At 41.2% G+C, this 16,047-nt stretch overlaps 1 protein-coding gene across 8 annotated transcripts in view; it reads right to left on the bottom strand.

Annotated features, from left to right (window-relative positions):
• Positions 1–16,047, bottom strand: part of LOC114512472 (complement factor H) — a 157,561-nt gene that overhangs the window by 50,388 nt on the left and 91,126 nt on the right. Inside the window, exons 1-7 of one of the 8 annotated variants that reach the window (XM_028531296.2) lie at positions 11,842–12,071; positions 11,260–11,433; positions 9,720–9,914; positions 9,135–9,305; positions 6,996–7,172; positions 6,606–6,788; positions 4,088–4,710 (exon numbers count right to left, since the gene is read on the bottom strand). The exons of 6 other annotated variants lie outside the window; for them this stretch is intronic. In XM_028531296.2, the coding sequence (XP_028387097.2) occupies positions 4,514–4,710; positions 6,606–6,788; positions 6,996–7,172; positions 9,135–9,305; positions 9,720–9,914; positions 11,260–11,433; positions 11,842–12,028 (1,284 nt within the window). In that variant the 5' untranslated portion in view covers positions 12,029–12,071 and the 3' untranslated portion in view covers positions 4,088–4,513. Of the gene's footprint in view, positions 1–698; positions 702–4,087; positions 4,711–5,583; positions 5,672–6,605; positions 6,789–6,995; positions 7,173–9,134; positions 9,306–9,719; positions 9,915–11,259; positions 11,434–11,841; positions 12,072–16,047 lie in introns of those variants that run through there. One more of the 8 variants, XM_036016228.1, reaches the window with a different exon arrangement.

The raw sequence follows: 16,047 nt of genomic DNA, 5'->3' as shown, positions 1-16,047 counted from the left end.
GCCACCTTGCCACGTACCCTTTCCACTGGCTGGCCATCTCCACCCCTCCTACCCGTCTGGGTGGATGTTTCCTTATCTACTTGGTTGTGAGACTTCCATGCAGTTTGATTTTCTGGCACTTCTGGTTGTTTATCTTTTTGTTGGTTGTTGTCTCTCTTTTGGTTGTGGGACAAAGCAAAGCATTTCTACCCACACCTCCATGTTGGTCAGAACTTAAAACAGTAATTTTTAAATGAAACAATTCTTGAAATGGGTGAGGTTCTTTCTTCCCCAAGAGTTGATGTGAGAGTAACTCCGAGTCCATGTCCCTGTAACTGTTCCTTGTCCTGTAACTGTCCTCACCCAGCCCCAGTCCTTCGGGTCTCTGAGTACCAATCACCAAAGCTACTAGCAAATGTTTTTTCAAATGTTAGTATTCAATGTTACTTAAGATTTTATTACTCAGTAATGTGTAATTAATATTTTCATTCTTGTAAGGACTCTTTCACATCTACTGTGGTTTTCATGAAGAGCTTCTCATGAAAGGAGAGACCTCTTGGAACACTCTCCCTCCCAGAATGCTCCCCTTGACCCCCTTGTCATCACCCAGGCCTCATTGCCCTCACGTCTGTTCACCTACATCTCTGGTATTTGGAAGGTGCACACACAGGGAGCTTACACACGTCACTTACTGCGGCCTGGTACTTCTGGGGACCTACCTTCTGGCATGGAAGTGATGTCATGCAACCACCTTGTGAAAAAGTCACACAGTTGTCCCCTCAGGGGTAGCACCATTTTCCTGCAGATGCTGGAAAGTATGGTTCATACCTGCCTTCCATGTATGGATGTCTGAGCTTTCTTTCTGGAATATTTCAAGGTGTTACTGGCAACAAAAAACAAGGAGCAGATAAAGTAATGATTTCCATGACCAATCAGAACACAGAAGAATTGTTTCATCAACAAACTATCACCTGTTTGGCATCACTGTCCTCGTGGTTTAGGGCTCCTGGGACAAGAAGGGATACAGAGTTTGGAGGGCAGAGCTGGTGAGAATGTCTTGCTGAGGTGGAGGAGGTTATGTCGTGTGTGTCATGTGATGTATAAACTTGGATGTGGACTCTGGAGGAAACAAACTGTTCAGATCTATCCAGTTTTTCCCCCCTAGTTTTTGGAGACAGTGTAAGAAATATAAAGCAATAAAATAAATGTCTATTGTTCATATCACATAAAAAATAATGTTCTTAGTCTTTTCTCAAACCAGTCATTTAGGTAAGATATTTTTTATTAAACACAGAAAGATAAAGAAACTTTTCCTAATACCTAAATAAGTAAATTATGTTAAATATTGGATGATTTCCTTCTAATTTTAGAAAACTGTTTTTAAGTGTATCCTATACATTTAAAGAAATATAACTGTTTTATCACATTATTTTTACATATTGAATAATTTTAATTATATGCAAAATGCTACATTATTTATGAATAGGTTTTTACCTATCAATTCAGAATATTTGCCCATTACATGACATGATTTACAAATACTTCAGTACTCTTAATACCAGACTAGGATATCTTTTATCCCTAAATATGATTCTAGTTTTAGAAACTCAAAGCAAAGATGTTTAAAGAAAGAACTAACACACACACAGTTAGCTCAAATATACATGATCATATTCACCTGCAAGTTTATTGATCCATTTCCTTTCTTGCTTGATTATAGAAATTTCCAAGTGCTTTCTACAGACTTGTTGCATAGATTATAAACTGCATTGTTGCACATCCCAGAGTCTTATTTCCAGCACAGACCTGGGAGTGACCCGAGCCCAGGTGTGGTGTTCTGCCTGCTATCTGTCTCTCTCTTACATCATGGATGGAGTTTTCCTACTTCCTGGCAGCTTTCAATGTTGGGATCAAAATGCTCATCTAGTCTCATTATTTTGAGTAACATTCTTGTGTAGCTTCAGCTGCTTGTGGAGATTTTGAATATCCTGTCCTGACATGAGATTCTTAAATTTTCACCATGATATATGAAGATGTGTGGCCCATAATAGTCATTCTGCCTCAGACACAGCTAAGTCTGGGTTTGCAGAAACTGGGTCTGAGAAAACACTGTTAAATTTATCATTACATAGTGGAGAAGAGATGTGAACCCTGGTAGTCTGGTTTAAGAAGAAGGGTGATTACCCACCTCATTATGGTGTTTCACAGGACATGGACAAAATAAAATTGGTCCCTGGGGTTTTCTTTCAAAGGTCCAAAAGAGGTTTAATTAAAAGTGGAACCCAGTACGAAGTACCACAGGCCTGAGCCTGCTGCTGGTCTTCTCTCTCATTGGGTGCGTTTGAATCTGTCTTTGTCTTACAAGCTGGTTCTCGAAGGCAACATAATACTGTGCTAATGGAAGGACTAAAACTGAGATGCACGGGACCTATTTTCTCCTCTGGATCCCTGTCCCATGTTGGTGGATGAAGGTGGTGTTCCCTTAGGCTGTTATGGTGGGTCTACCTTGTGCTGACTTTAGGGATCTTAGTGTTCATTCAATATTCATGAATTTCTAGAGGGGTCGCTAATCCTTCTGTGCTGGTGCAGTGGCTTCTTTAGGGGCAGTCCATGGGGTTCACGTCACCACAGCTAAATGTTGCTGTGAAGTGTTACAGATGCCACAAGGCATGTGGGGCTGTTCATGACACACTGTCTTCATTGCCTGTGTCCTTCCAGAAGGGAATTCACTGTTTTCCCTAAAACCCCAAACCATTGGGTCACACAGATGATGAGGGAGCCGGCCCAGAAACAGCCCTGCACCTGCCAGTCTCATGAGTTAACCTGGCTCCTTGGTGACAGCCAGTCTCTTCATTGGAGTGATGCCCCGGGTTTGGTTTTAACACAGAGCAACAAGATACCACTTCAGTTATTTGTAGCTTAGTTACATATAGCTTTATTTCCATTTTAAAATTTTTGTTGAATTCACTGGGGTGACATTGCTTCATAAAATCACACAGGCTTCAGCAATACAAGTGTATAGTACAGCATCTCTGTATTGTGCTGTGTGTTTATCATCCAAAATCTAGTCCCCTTCTACCACATTTACCCCCGACCCCTTTATCCTCCTCTCCCTTCCCCACCCCCTTTCCCTCTGGTCATCACCATACTGTTGTCTGTGTCTATGGGATTTATTTTCTCTTTTTTTTGCTTAATTTTGTCATCTTTTTCACCCAGTCTGTGAAATCTCCCCATGATAGCTGTCGGTATGTTTCTGTATCTGTGAGTCTGTTTCTATTTTGTTAGGTAATTTTGTTCATTATATTCGAGATAGAGTGAAATTTTTCAGTGTTTGTGTTCCTCAGAATGGCTTGTTTCACTTCGCATAGTACCCTCCAGGTGCACCCATGCTGTTGCGAAATGTAAGATTTATACTTTATGTTCATCTTAAAGTATTAATGATTTGGTATAACTTAAAAATGTTTATATTCAACTGATTTTAATTAAAATCAGTTGAATATAAATCAGTTGAATTAATTATGTATTTGAAAGGTACAAACCTAAAAATCATACATCAGGGTCTGGTCTTTGAAAGTTTCCAAAACTCTTGAAAGCAGCAAAATCATGGAAATGATATTCAATTGGAACATCATTATGAAAGAGTTCTTTCTGGTTCTCAACATGTGTCATCTTACTTTTTGTGTATATTTATTCCAAATTAACATATTTCATGGTTCAAAGGTGATATACATTCAATACAGAAGACGGGGGAATACGGGACTGAACCCCAACTCCTACCCCTGTTATCTCTACATCCAACGGAGTTGTGGTAAGTGTGTCATTGCACTTCCTTCTGGTCTCTGCTCTGTAAACTCATAGTCACGGTTCACAGCATGTTTCGAGAATATGTGAATGTGTTTATACTAATGCTGTGTTTTCATCAGGGCGTGTGCCACTGCCCACACTCATGCCCTGAATTGGAGCCCACCTGCTCCGTGTGACGTGTCTGAGAGCTTGTATGTACTGGGGTTACAGGCTGCAGGAGATCATGCCTGTCACCATCTCTGGTGTGTGTTTCGCTAGGACCGGTAATAACCCCTGATGTCTTCTCACCAACACAGGTGTGACATAGTTTGGTTTCTACATGTTTGTGAAGTGACTATATTTTGAAGATGGAGACAAGCATTTTTTCCCATTTCCTCTGCAACAAGAGTCTCAAACAGCCTCAGAAGTTTCAGACAAAGTGTTGGGAAAGTTAGGGGAGTGGTTGGGTGCAAGCGGGCTGTGAAGGGATGGCTTCTGATTTCTGGCCACGGATGTTTACAAACAGAACACGCAGCAGGGTGGTTTGCCACATTTTAATGAGATTCCTTTCAGAGTGATTCATTGGTTTTTCATATTACAATGACATTTCCCACATAATATTTACCACAAATTCTCATTCATGAATAAACATGAGTTAAACTAAACTTGAAAAATTAAGGAGAATTGGATTAATGATAAAAAATTCTAAATGAATGTATTTTAGTTTTCAGACTGCAATATAACCATCATTTCATTCACAAGTGGGATACGTCAGTTTTCCTTCCTGACACATTACCCGGAATGTGGAACGTGCTGACTTTTGACGATACCCAGATCGACAGACGAACTCAACAGTATCATTTGTTTTCGAATAAAGTTTGTTGTCCCTTTTCCATTTTAACCGTATGTTATATTTTTCCATCATTTCTTCTGATATTACACATGCATCTGAAGGTAAAAAACAATAAACATAAAATATTAAGTAGCACATAAATATTCACTACAGACTCTTAAACTGTCATGTAGAATATTCTACACTGATTCAGGAATTTATTTTCAAAACCCATTCAGAAACAATTCATTGAGAAGCCATCATGTAGGTATAAGCCATTCGAAACTCTAGATGATGTAAAAATGAGGTACCGTGTGTAATAATGAAATGCTATCATCAAAGTTCTAATTTGAAGAGTATGACATGACAAAAAATCTTTTGTTACTGTACTGGCTTAAGGAGTTTTCAAAATTCATTTCTTTATACATTAATATTTATTCATCAAGTTTTTAGTAGAATTGTTTATTACTTCAATACATTTTTTACTGTAAAATGTAGGCAGGAGTGATTTCTAGACTATTCGGGCTGGTGTAAATAGATTTTGACCCCAGTCCTGCCACTTCCAGTGTCAGGAGCACTGAATTTGCTATAAATGCCACAGAAAGAGACATATACTCCGGGGATCAGGAGTGCGGTCTGGCCCCCAGCGGGGTCAGTTAATGGGTCAGCATTGGTGTGGGTTTTGCCTCCTTTTCAGATTTTAATCGAGTATGAAGGTGCGAGTTTGTTGCTGGGCTCTATTCCGTTCCATGGTATATGCCTCCACTTATTTGGATTTTCTTCAATTTATTTCCACAAAGACTTATACCTTTCTGAATACAGGTCTTCCTATAGTTGGTTAAATATATTCCCAAGTATTTTAATTTTGGACAATTGTAAATGGGATTGCTGCCTTAGAGATATCACCTAAAACCTGTCAGAATGTCCATCATCATAAATCAACAAAGGAGTGATGGGGGGGATGTGGAGGAAAGGGAACCGCCCTGCACTGCAGGTGGGGGTGCAGACTGGTGCACCGCTGTGAAAAGCAGAATGGAGGTACCTCCAAAAATGAAAGGTCATACAGCCTATGACCCAGCGATACCAGCTCTGGGAATCATTCCAAAGAAACTAAACACCAAACACTAATTCAAAAGAATTAGTGGTATATATATATATATATATATATATATATATACACACACACACACCACTGTGTTCATAATAATATTCTGTACAATAGCCAAGAATTGGAAGCACCCCAAGTGCAGGAGGTGATTGAATAAAAAAGCTGTGGCACATTTACACAGTGGAACACTACTGAGCTGTATGAAGGAAGAAAATCTTACTGCTGAAATGGCATGGATGGATCTGGAGAGCATTAAGCTAGGTGGAAAAAGCCAGTCAGAGAAAGATAAGCATCACTTGATTTCATTTACATGTGGAATCAAATGAACCAAATAAACTAACAGACACAGCGGAGACAGAGTGATGGATTCAGAGGACAGACTGACACCTGTGGGTGGGGGCTGGGGGTCAGGAGGGGCTGGGTGAGAGGGTGAAGAGATTAAGAAAAGGAAAAAGACTCATAAACAAGGACAGCTGTGTGGTGACGCCAGAGAGAAGGGGTGGAGGAGGGAAGTGGCAGAGGGTGAAGGGCGATGGAGGGCGAGGGAAGGAGAGCTGACTTCGGGCGGCGAGCACACAGCACAGTGTGCAGATGACCCTCTGTGAGAGTGTGTGCCCGACGCAAAATAATTGCACTAACCATCGCACCACAGTACATTCAATAAATTTGCAAAAAGAAAAAAAGAGTGTCTGAACATTCCTGTGTCAAAAAAGGATGTCATTGTTTACTTAGGAATTTTGCCAGCATCTGGCCTTACAAGTGAGTGTTAGAATGTCCAACCTCCGGCAGGACAGCTGTCTGAGAACACAGTCTAGAGTGCCACTGCAGGAGTGCTAGACTATGTATGAGCACTGAAACATGCCTATAATTTTCTCAGGATCCGGAAGAATATGGAGAGCTTACCTAGACATTTTGGGGGTTCGGACCACTTAGCATCACTGCAGGTTACGTATTTAGGACCCTGAAGTTCATAGTAGGCCTGGCATTGGTATTCAACTCTTGACCCAGGAGGGTAGGCAGCTAGTGGGACGGAGGTGATGTCTCCATTGCCAACAGCTGGAGGAGGCCCGCACTTTTCTGCAGACTCTAAAAAATAGCATTTTCAATGTTGAGGAGAAATTCTAGTTTTATTGCAGACTATGTAAATGAAGCTCCATAGCAACTCTGAAGTCTGTCCTGCATTGTAAACCTGTGACTTAAAAGTGTAGTAGATAATTTCCACTCAAAGGAGCACTGTGTTTAAACAGACTTTTCGGCTCTTGACAAAGGAAGCACCGGAAATAAAATACTTACTGAAGCAGCTTGGCAAGTGGGACCAGCCATCCTCCCCACACAGCAGGGAGCCCATAGTGTGTCCATCTCTGTTTTCGTAGCCATCCAGGCACTGGTAGTCCAGCGTGTCATTGGGCCTAAACACTTTTCCAGTGATGGTGGGTGTGGCATTCTCAAACAGTGGCATGTCACAATGTTCTAGAGGGAAGCAGAGTTGACAATTGTATATCTAAGGCCATACCATGGATAATGCAGCAAGGAGACCTTCTTCTGGCGGAAATCACCATGACCCCAAGTGTGTGACACCAACAAAGTATCACTTGAAAACACTCTGACACTCAGCATCACTCTGTGCAGGAGCACCTACCGCAGATCTCCCTGTGCATTATTTTCTTCTTTTGATGTGCCACGCACCCTTTTATTTACATTAACTGCATTTACATTTTTTTTTTTATTAAATCGTTGTTCAAGTACACTTGTCTGCATTTCTCCCCCTACCCTTCGCAGCAGCATGGATGGAACTGGAGAGCATTATGCTCAGTGGAATAACCCCTGTACATTGTTTGCTGTCACTCGAAGCCTGTCAATTACAGTGGGGACATTTAGTCACATCAATTTTTAGCTGCATGTCACTGGCTCTTACCTAATTACATTATCATAGTGTTAGGATGTTATCATTTTCAGGACAATGAAATTTGTGAATGTGTGAGGTAATATATGTGATTATGTAGGAGACATACTGAGATATATGAAGGGTGCATACCTTATGGTAAAACTGTAGGCACTGGGTATACAAGCCTGTCATCCCCATTTCTACTCATGCCCCTGGAGTACCATAGTCCCACTGCCTGGACTGTCCTAGCAGGGACTGTGGTCCATTCCTGGGGAGCAGCCTCAGAGCAGGTTCCCATCAGTGCAGATGCGGCCCTTCCCCCACCAGGAACCTCCCAGGGCTGTCCCTGCAGGTCTGCTCCTTTTCACTCAGGGGTTCCTGGTTGGACTTGAACGACTTTTCCTCCTCCCCGCTCTGTTTGCGTTGCACTGGCCATCAGCGGTCCTCAAATACACAGAATTCCTTCCTTGCTTAAGTCATTTCACTTGAACATCATCTCTCTCTGAAAGTCGTTCTTCCAATTTTCATGGGGCCGACTCACACTTTGAGGGCTTATTTGTAAAGTTCCCTGCTGGGCCTTCCTGCACAACACCCACACATGAGCAATGGTCTGTTATTTTCTGTTGTGACTCCTCTCATGTCCTGAATGACGGCGTCACTCACACTCACTGATCACCTGGTATTCTTGTTTTTTGTTTTTGTTTTTTTCAGCTATTCTCCTTATAATCTGTTGCATAGGCTTTAGTTTTTTTTTGATAACAGCTTTGTTTTTTAATATCTATGAATATGCTTAGTCCACCATATTCACTGAGGGAATGAATGGTCAGTGTTTAAACCCCTCCACTTGTAGAGAAAGCAGGAGAAAAAAACAGCTTTCAGGTCCCCTGACTGTCATGTCGGATGGGCTCACTAGTTCATGAGTTCCCACCCACATTCAGTGATCAAGGCTTCTCTGTAGACATAGAGGACTCCTGTTAAAGTTCAGCTCTAGTATTTCATGATTTATAATACAATATCCATAAAATGAATTTTCTATATTTCAAACAACACTCACAAAACAACTTACAGACTCCTGTCACTTAAAATGTGAAAGCCAGTTATAACTGGTGTATTAGAGTCTGAATTTATTACATCTTAGGACTAATACATGTATATTATATATGAAATGTTTGTGATATGTATATGACTTTGGACAATCAGTGTATTTGTTTATAATTTCAACTATATTTTAAATTGGTTTTCAATGAAATAATAGCATGATTTCAATGCAAATACTCAAGTAAAGTGACTCTAACCTGTTTTTTTAACATTTAGTGGCATTCATGAGCTATGGTTCTATTGTTATATAATTCAATAAAGTAACATCATCTATTATTGTCAAAAAATTAAACCCACTTAGACATAATTCGAATGGAAATGTATTTATGTCTCTAAGACAAAAAGATTTAATTCATTCAGTTCAGATTTGATACATAAAACTTTCCGCAGATATAAGTCTGGGTCTCGGAAAATCCCAAACAGATTGTATCTCAGAGCAGTTCACTTACTGAGGCAAGAGAGAGGTGGGGACCAGCCATTCTCCGTGCATGTGACTAAGCTCTCCCGATTTTGAAGACTGTAACCAGGGTGGCAGAAAATTCTTACAGATTCTCCGGGTAAATATGTTTGTTCCTTACGTGGAGAATGTCCATGCTCCAAATTGTTGGCAACACATTTTCCTAAGAATGGTAAATGAGAATGAAAAAAAATGAATTTGGTCAAAATAATATATTAAAAATTATCTTTAAGGAATTTAAATTAAAATGTATAAGCACCCAAATAAGAAATAGCTTTAAAAAATTAGAGCTGCTCCCCAGAGATTTTTAAAAAGAAAATCAATATAAATATGATTTATCTGTAGTTTTCACAATTAGAATATGTATAAATGACATAGATACTCTTGTAGAGTCTATTTATGTCTCATGCTTTTAATGAAAAACCTCCAATAAAACAAACAACCTACATGGGTCTTCCTGCTCACAGAACTCACCCTCCACCTTATGCTGGTCACACAGCCTCATCGTTCTCCCAGGTGTGATTCCCCTCCTCTCTGAAGTGTCCCCAGGGGCACAGGGAGGAAGAGGTTTACTTACGGAGGCAGGGAATGTCCGGCGACCATCCATCTGTTGTGCAAATAATTGTGCCCCAGTTGTCTTGTGTAGGCGGCACATAGTTGCCATCACAGTAGTAGTAAAACTGTTGCCCCACAAAAGCTGGGAAGTTTCCTAAATATCTGCTTCTCCAGGATAGGTACCCATGCTTTATTTCTGGATATTCACATGGCTTAACTTGCAATCAAAACAAAGAAAAACAACATAAATTATATTTGCCTTTATAGAATCTAATAAGAGATAAATGGTTTCCTTGATGAATTGAATTATGTTATTAACATAGTTGCACTCGTTGCATTAGGGTTTGTAGGACAAGAGAGGTAAACTCAGATGATGTAAAGAACACGTGTTTCTGGTCATTTCATGACATGTGCACATGCGGAGTTGGTCTGTTGTACACCTGAAACACCACAGTGCTGCCTGTCAGTTCTGTCTAGGTGAGCACACAGACACCATCCTCGTGGTGGTCACGGTCACTGAGGTCTGTGTCACTGTGATGCTGGAATCCTCTCTAAGGCCATCACACTGTCACATTCATGTGGACATTTGTCCTGAACTTACACTGAGCATGATTTTGTTTTTCACTCATGGAGTGTCCAGCTGCAACATGGACGCCTCTACAGGGACCTGATATGTGAGCAAGAGGAACTTGAAGGTGAAGGCAGAAAGCTCTTGGAAAGAAGTCAAAGAAACCTCCCAGAAATAAATGCCCTGATGCTGTGAGTGGCACTTTGTGACCTGTGATGGTGTCAGAAAATCAACTATGTTTTCCACTCTCTTCCCTGAGAGAAGGAGCCCACTGCCGCCACCTTTGAGTGTGGCTGGACTTAGGGACCCTCTTTTAAAGGGTATAAACAGCTCAGATGGCAATGTGTGAGCAGGTCATAGATGGCATGGAGGTGTCCTCTGTGTGTCTTAGATCACTCAGCATGCGGACATTAGAGCCACTTAGGCTCCTATGGAGACACCAGGAGGTTAGGCCCTGAGGCACCTGCACCACGAGGGAGGTGCCCATTTGGAACCACGTCCCAGCTGCAACCAGCCCTGAGCCCACACTCTGGGCCAGTGTCCCAGTGCTGCCCAGAGAGTGACCAGGAACTAGGGGGCTGAGCCTCTCCCCAGGGCTGACCCTGTGACCTTAAGTCAGGAGAGGGTGGTTGTTCTCAGTCAGTATTTATGGGAAATTTTTACAAAGGAATAAATAACTAATATATTTGTTTTTAGACAATATGAGCCTTAGCCAATGTTTTAGTTCGGGTGCTGCAAGTATATCACATACAGAAATAATTAGACATACATGCACATATTTAATATTGAATAGCAAAACTTAAAAGTGTTTCAGTTATAATATATGACTCTATTCTTTCTATAACTGGCTATTTTAAAAAACAGAGAATGTTATAAAATCCTCCACTTTCTATTCTCTGTAGTCAATGATGGTGACTTCTTATGTCCCCATTTTTATGTTTAAGAGAAGTAATTTCAGAATTAGGAAGCAGATCATGATTTGAATGGAACTTACGGCTACATCTGGGAGGAGGTGCCCAGCCTCCTTCAGTGCAGTTTGCTGTATTTCCGTGGGAGGAGGGATAAAGGCCATGGTCACAGCTGTAGGTGATTACATCTTCCAGTCTGTATTTGGTCCTGAGAGGTGCATAGACACCATTGGCAATAGCTGGAGGATCACAGGTTGTTTCTGAAAAGAGAAAGGACAGGTGGATAATGCAGAAATCACTGTTCAGGAAAAGAGTCAAGTCCATGAGAATACAGGGAATGTTGAAAGAATCCCCCAGACAATTTGGGGTATCAGCTAGCTTTCCTATCACCCATTTCCCAGTCAAGTTTTCATGAGCATATTCCCAGGACTGTCTAATATCTGTGCAGAGGCTTTCAGCCTGTAGAACACAGAAGTCAGAAAACTATTTATTTTATTTTCCCTGGATGAGCATATGATAATCTTCCTGTAAGTTATTCTCTGTTGTGAAGTCACAATACACACTGTTCCTAGGAGTCAATTCATTAAACCCAGAGACACAAGCAAGTAGGAACGACAAGAAGTTGCAGGGTGGAGGGAGCTGAGTGTGCAGCTCTGTGTCCAGCTTACCTTGTCCATGAGCCCGGGAGACCCACAAGGTGACAATGACACTGATCAGGGACAGCAGCATGGTGGGCATCCCTGATGGTGTATCAACACGAATATCCCAGCCGTGCTCTGTGGGGTGTGAGTCTGCCTCGTGAGCGGTTGTTAGTGTGAGCCTGAATTTCAGGGCACTGCCAGGATGTTTGTTCATTGATGTCACTTAGTGAATATCAAATTTCAGAGTTTTGGAAGATCTGTAAATTTTCATTAATTTTTTTCACAATTATTTCTTGATTTCACTTCCTCATTGTACTTCTCCAACTTTTCTTAGGAATATCAAGACATAGGCCAAAAAAGGCAATATGAATCACTATGTTTTAAAATAAACAACCCTTGGAATGGGCGAGGTTCTTTCTCCACCCAGAGATGGAGTGGGAATAACTCTGAGTCCACATCCCTGTAACTGTCCCTTGTCCTGTATGTGTCCTCACCCAGCCTCAGTGCTTAGGGTCTGTGAGTACCCTAAATGATGACATAATTTATTTTACTACCTTTGTGAGAAGATTAGGTTGAAAGTTTAGACTATGGTATTGTACTGATTTCTCTGAAATAAGGTAGAAAAGAGCCAGAAATGTCTGAATATTTTTAAGAAGTGATGAGCAAGTACAGGTGGCTGGTGGAAGCTCCTTCATTCACATCTGGCAACTGCACTGTCCCTTCCTGACACAGGGCTTTAAGTGACTGTCCTAATGTTGCTGTACTCTGTCCCGATTTACACGTAAATTCTATGATATCCCATTTTTGCGTAGTGTGTCTTGTCCTCTTTCCCTTTCAACCGTATGTCATTTTCATTTAGGGTTTCTTCAAATATGACACAGGGATGTGAAAGCAGACAAAGAAATAAAAACAATGAGTAATCCTTCCTATTGTGGACTAAGAAAGATCCGAGCTAACGAATACATGAGGACAACATAAAATGATGATGTTGTCTCAATTGCTAATATTTTTTAAAGAATTTTATTTATTCACTTTTAAAGAGAGAAGGGAGGGAGAAGGGGAGAGAGAGAGAGAGAGAGAGAGAGAGAGAGAGAGAGAGAGGGAGAGAAACATCAATGTGTGGTTGCTGGGGGCTGTGGCCTGCAACCCAGGCATGTGCCCTGACTGGGAATCAAACCTGTGATGCTTCTGTTCACAGCCTGCGCTCAATCCACTGAGCCCTCAATGGCTAATATTTATTAACGTGGGCTAAGTGCTGTCCTTGGCACTTCCTGTGACATCCTCCAGCTCCTTCATGGGGCAGCTACTGCTACTCACACACTAGGAAACTGAGGCAGGGCAGTTCAGTCATACTGTCCAAGGTCACGGAGCTTAGCAGGGGGATAATGAGTGTGGACCCTGGCACCTGAGTCTGGAGCCTTGACCGGTGTCTCTGGTGTGCACGGCACCTGCCCCTGTGAGCTCATGTCCAGGGGAGGTATGTGAACCTGCTCTACATGGTCATGGTTTTCACTCTCTGTTTCCTATTTAGCTGGCAGTGACCACAAATGCTCCAAGTTCATTCACACTCTGCTAAGTTCAATCAAGGTCTATTTTTCTCTTATACCCACAATGTGGAAAGAACTATAGAAAACCACAAACTTTCTAATAAACAATCTTCTATCAAAATACACTTATATATACTATAGAGACCAGTAGAAGCTTAGAGCGGGGACAGCCATCGCCCAAGCCACCCAACATGACAAAGAAACTATGGCCGAATGCAGGACGGACATTAATTCATCTACCTGAATTCCTTCCTTCCTTCCTTCCTTCCTTCCTTCCCTTCTTCCTTCCTTTCCGTCTTCTTTCCTTTCTTTTTCTTTCTTTCTTTCTTTCATTTTTATTTCTTTCTTTCTTTCTTTCTTTCTTTCTTCTTCTTCTTTCTTCTCTTTTCTCTCTATCTATCTATCTATCTATCTATCTATCATCTAATCTTTTTCATTCTCTATGGTCAGGACAGGCTGCAGAGAAGCACAGATATACACATAGAACAGATGTAAATCCCATCCTGATTATGAACAAATTTCTTTGCCTCACTATATCCCTGTGTCCTCTGGTGTAAAAATCACTATAAATGTTTCCTTTTTAGGAATGTTTTGTGACATCAGAGAGTTTCTAGTTCATTGCTATTGCAATGTGACTATAAGCAATATTTCATATGTTATAATATTGTTGTAGACCTTGTCTCTTTTCTATAAAGAAGCTTCTATTGCATTGTAGAAATTATTACATGCAAGAAATTTTAACTTTCTTCTATTTACTGTATTGGGTTAACATCGGTTAATAAGAGTACATAGGTTTCAAGTACACAAGTCTATGTCACATCATCTGTATGTTGAATGTGTGCCCACTACTCCAAATCAAATCTTTTTCTGTCACCAGATATTGACCCCCTTTCCCTTTGCTACCCGCCCATGTCCTTTCCCTCTGAGAACCACTATACTGTTATCTGTGTCAGTGAGGTTTTGTTTGTTTGTTTTCCTTGTTATTTACTTGTTGTGTTTACTTGCTATCAACAGTTTTATGTCCTGCATTTAGTTAAATCATATGGCTCATGCCTTTTTCTGTCTGACATTTCACTTGCACGATATTCTCAATGTCCATCCAAGTTGCCACAAATGTCAGTGTTTCATCTTATAGCTGAGAAGTATTCTATTTATACATGTACTGCATCTTTATCCAATCATATACCAAATTTTGAACACACCATGGGCTCCTCTCTCTCTTCTCTTCACCTAAGTATTTTGCATTTTAGTTCATGCCTTTCAGACACTGATAAGATCTTAGAAATAGCTCAAAATGATGTCCTCACACACCCCTTTAACTCTACATGATTAAACTTCATGCAAAATACATATGACCTGATATGGTAGTCCAGCATGTCATTGGGATTAAATGCTTTTCCAGTGATGGTGGCTGTGGCATTCTCAAACAGTGGCATGTCACAATGTTCTAGAGGGAAGAAGAGTTGACAGTTGTATGTCTAAGGCCATACCATGGATAATGCAGCCAAGGAGACCCTCTACTGCTAGAAATCACCATTATCCTAAGTGTGTGACACCAGTGAAGTATCACTTGAAAACTCTCTGACACTTAGCGTCACTTTGTGCAGAGCACCCTACCACAGATTTCCCTGTGCATCAGTTTCCTGTCACTCAAAGCCTCTAAGTGTAGAGAAGGAACATCTAGTAACATCAATTTTTACCTGCATGTCACTGTCTGTTACTGAATTACACTACCATAGTATAATGATGTTATGATTTTAAGGACAGTGAAATTGTTGAATGTAACAGGTAATGTATGCATTTATGTTCCAGACATACTTAGAATGTATATGTTAAAGTTGTAGTTGTTGGATATACAATGCAGGTATTTACATACTGCACCCTCTCATCCAAAATGTTTCCTATAATAGAATATTTATCAAAACTGAGTGACTTGTGGTCAAGATGGCAATGTAGGCAACATGGCTCACTTCTGCACATGACCACACCAAAATTAAAACTAAAATATAGAACAGCCATTACTCAGGGCTGTCAGAAATTGAGTTGAATGGAAGCCTAGCAACTAAGATATTAAAGAAATCACATTCATCCTCTCTGGAAGAGGGGCACAGATGCAGAACAGGCTGGTACCTCACCCACATGTGGTGGATAAAAATTCGGGAGAGGTATCTCAGGAGTGAGAATTTCCAGCCCCACACCAGGCTCTCCAGCCCAGGGTGCCAAGATAAGTCCCCACAATCTCCTGCTGCAAAAACCAGTGGGAATTGAGTGGGTGGAAGAAACTTCTGAAGCTCCAAGCAGTTCCTCTTAAAAAACCCACGCACAGACTCACCTACTCAGACTCATTCCCTCTGAGCTCCAGCACCGGGTTAGCAGCTTGAAAGGCAATACTGGCATGCAGGGAGAGACCGAAGTTTCTCCAGCAAGGCGAGCAGAGACCTTTGTCCCTTTTCCAAACCACGCCACGCTGGAGCCCCTGAACCTGCAAATTGGTGCCATATCTGAGACTCCATCAAAATGGTCCACACTGTTTGACTTGGCTTGGAGATCCCTAGAGACCCCATCCCACCCAATTTACAGCCCCACCAAAGCTGCTTTATCAAATGAATGGCTGGTCTTGGCTGATACTTCACAACTACCTAAATCCTCTCAAACCAGCAGCAGCTGGCCTCAGTGAGCCCTAGGC

Source organism: Phyllostomus discolor, chromosome 15, assembly GCF_004126475.2.
Source record: "Phyllostomus discolor isolate MPI-MPIP mPhyDis1 chromosome 15, mPhyDis1.pri.v3, whole genome shotgun sequence".
NCBI lineage: Eukaryota > Metazoa > Chordata > Mammalia > Chiroptera > Phyllostomidae > Phyllostomus > Phyllostomus discolor.
This window is presented reverse-complemented; position numbering and strand designations above follow the sequence as displayed.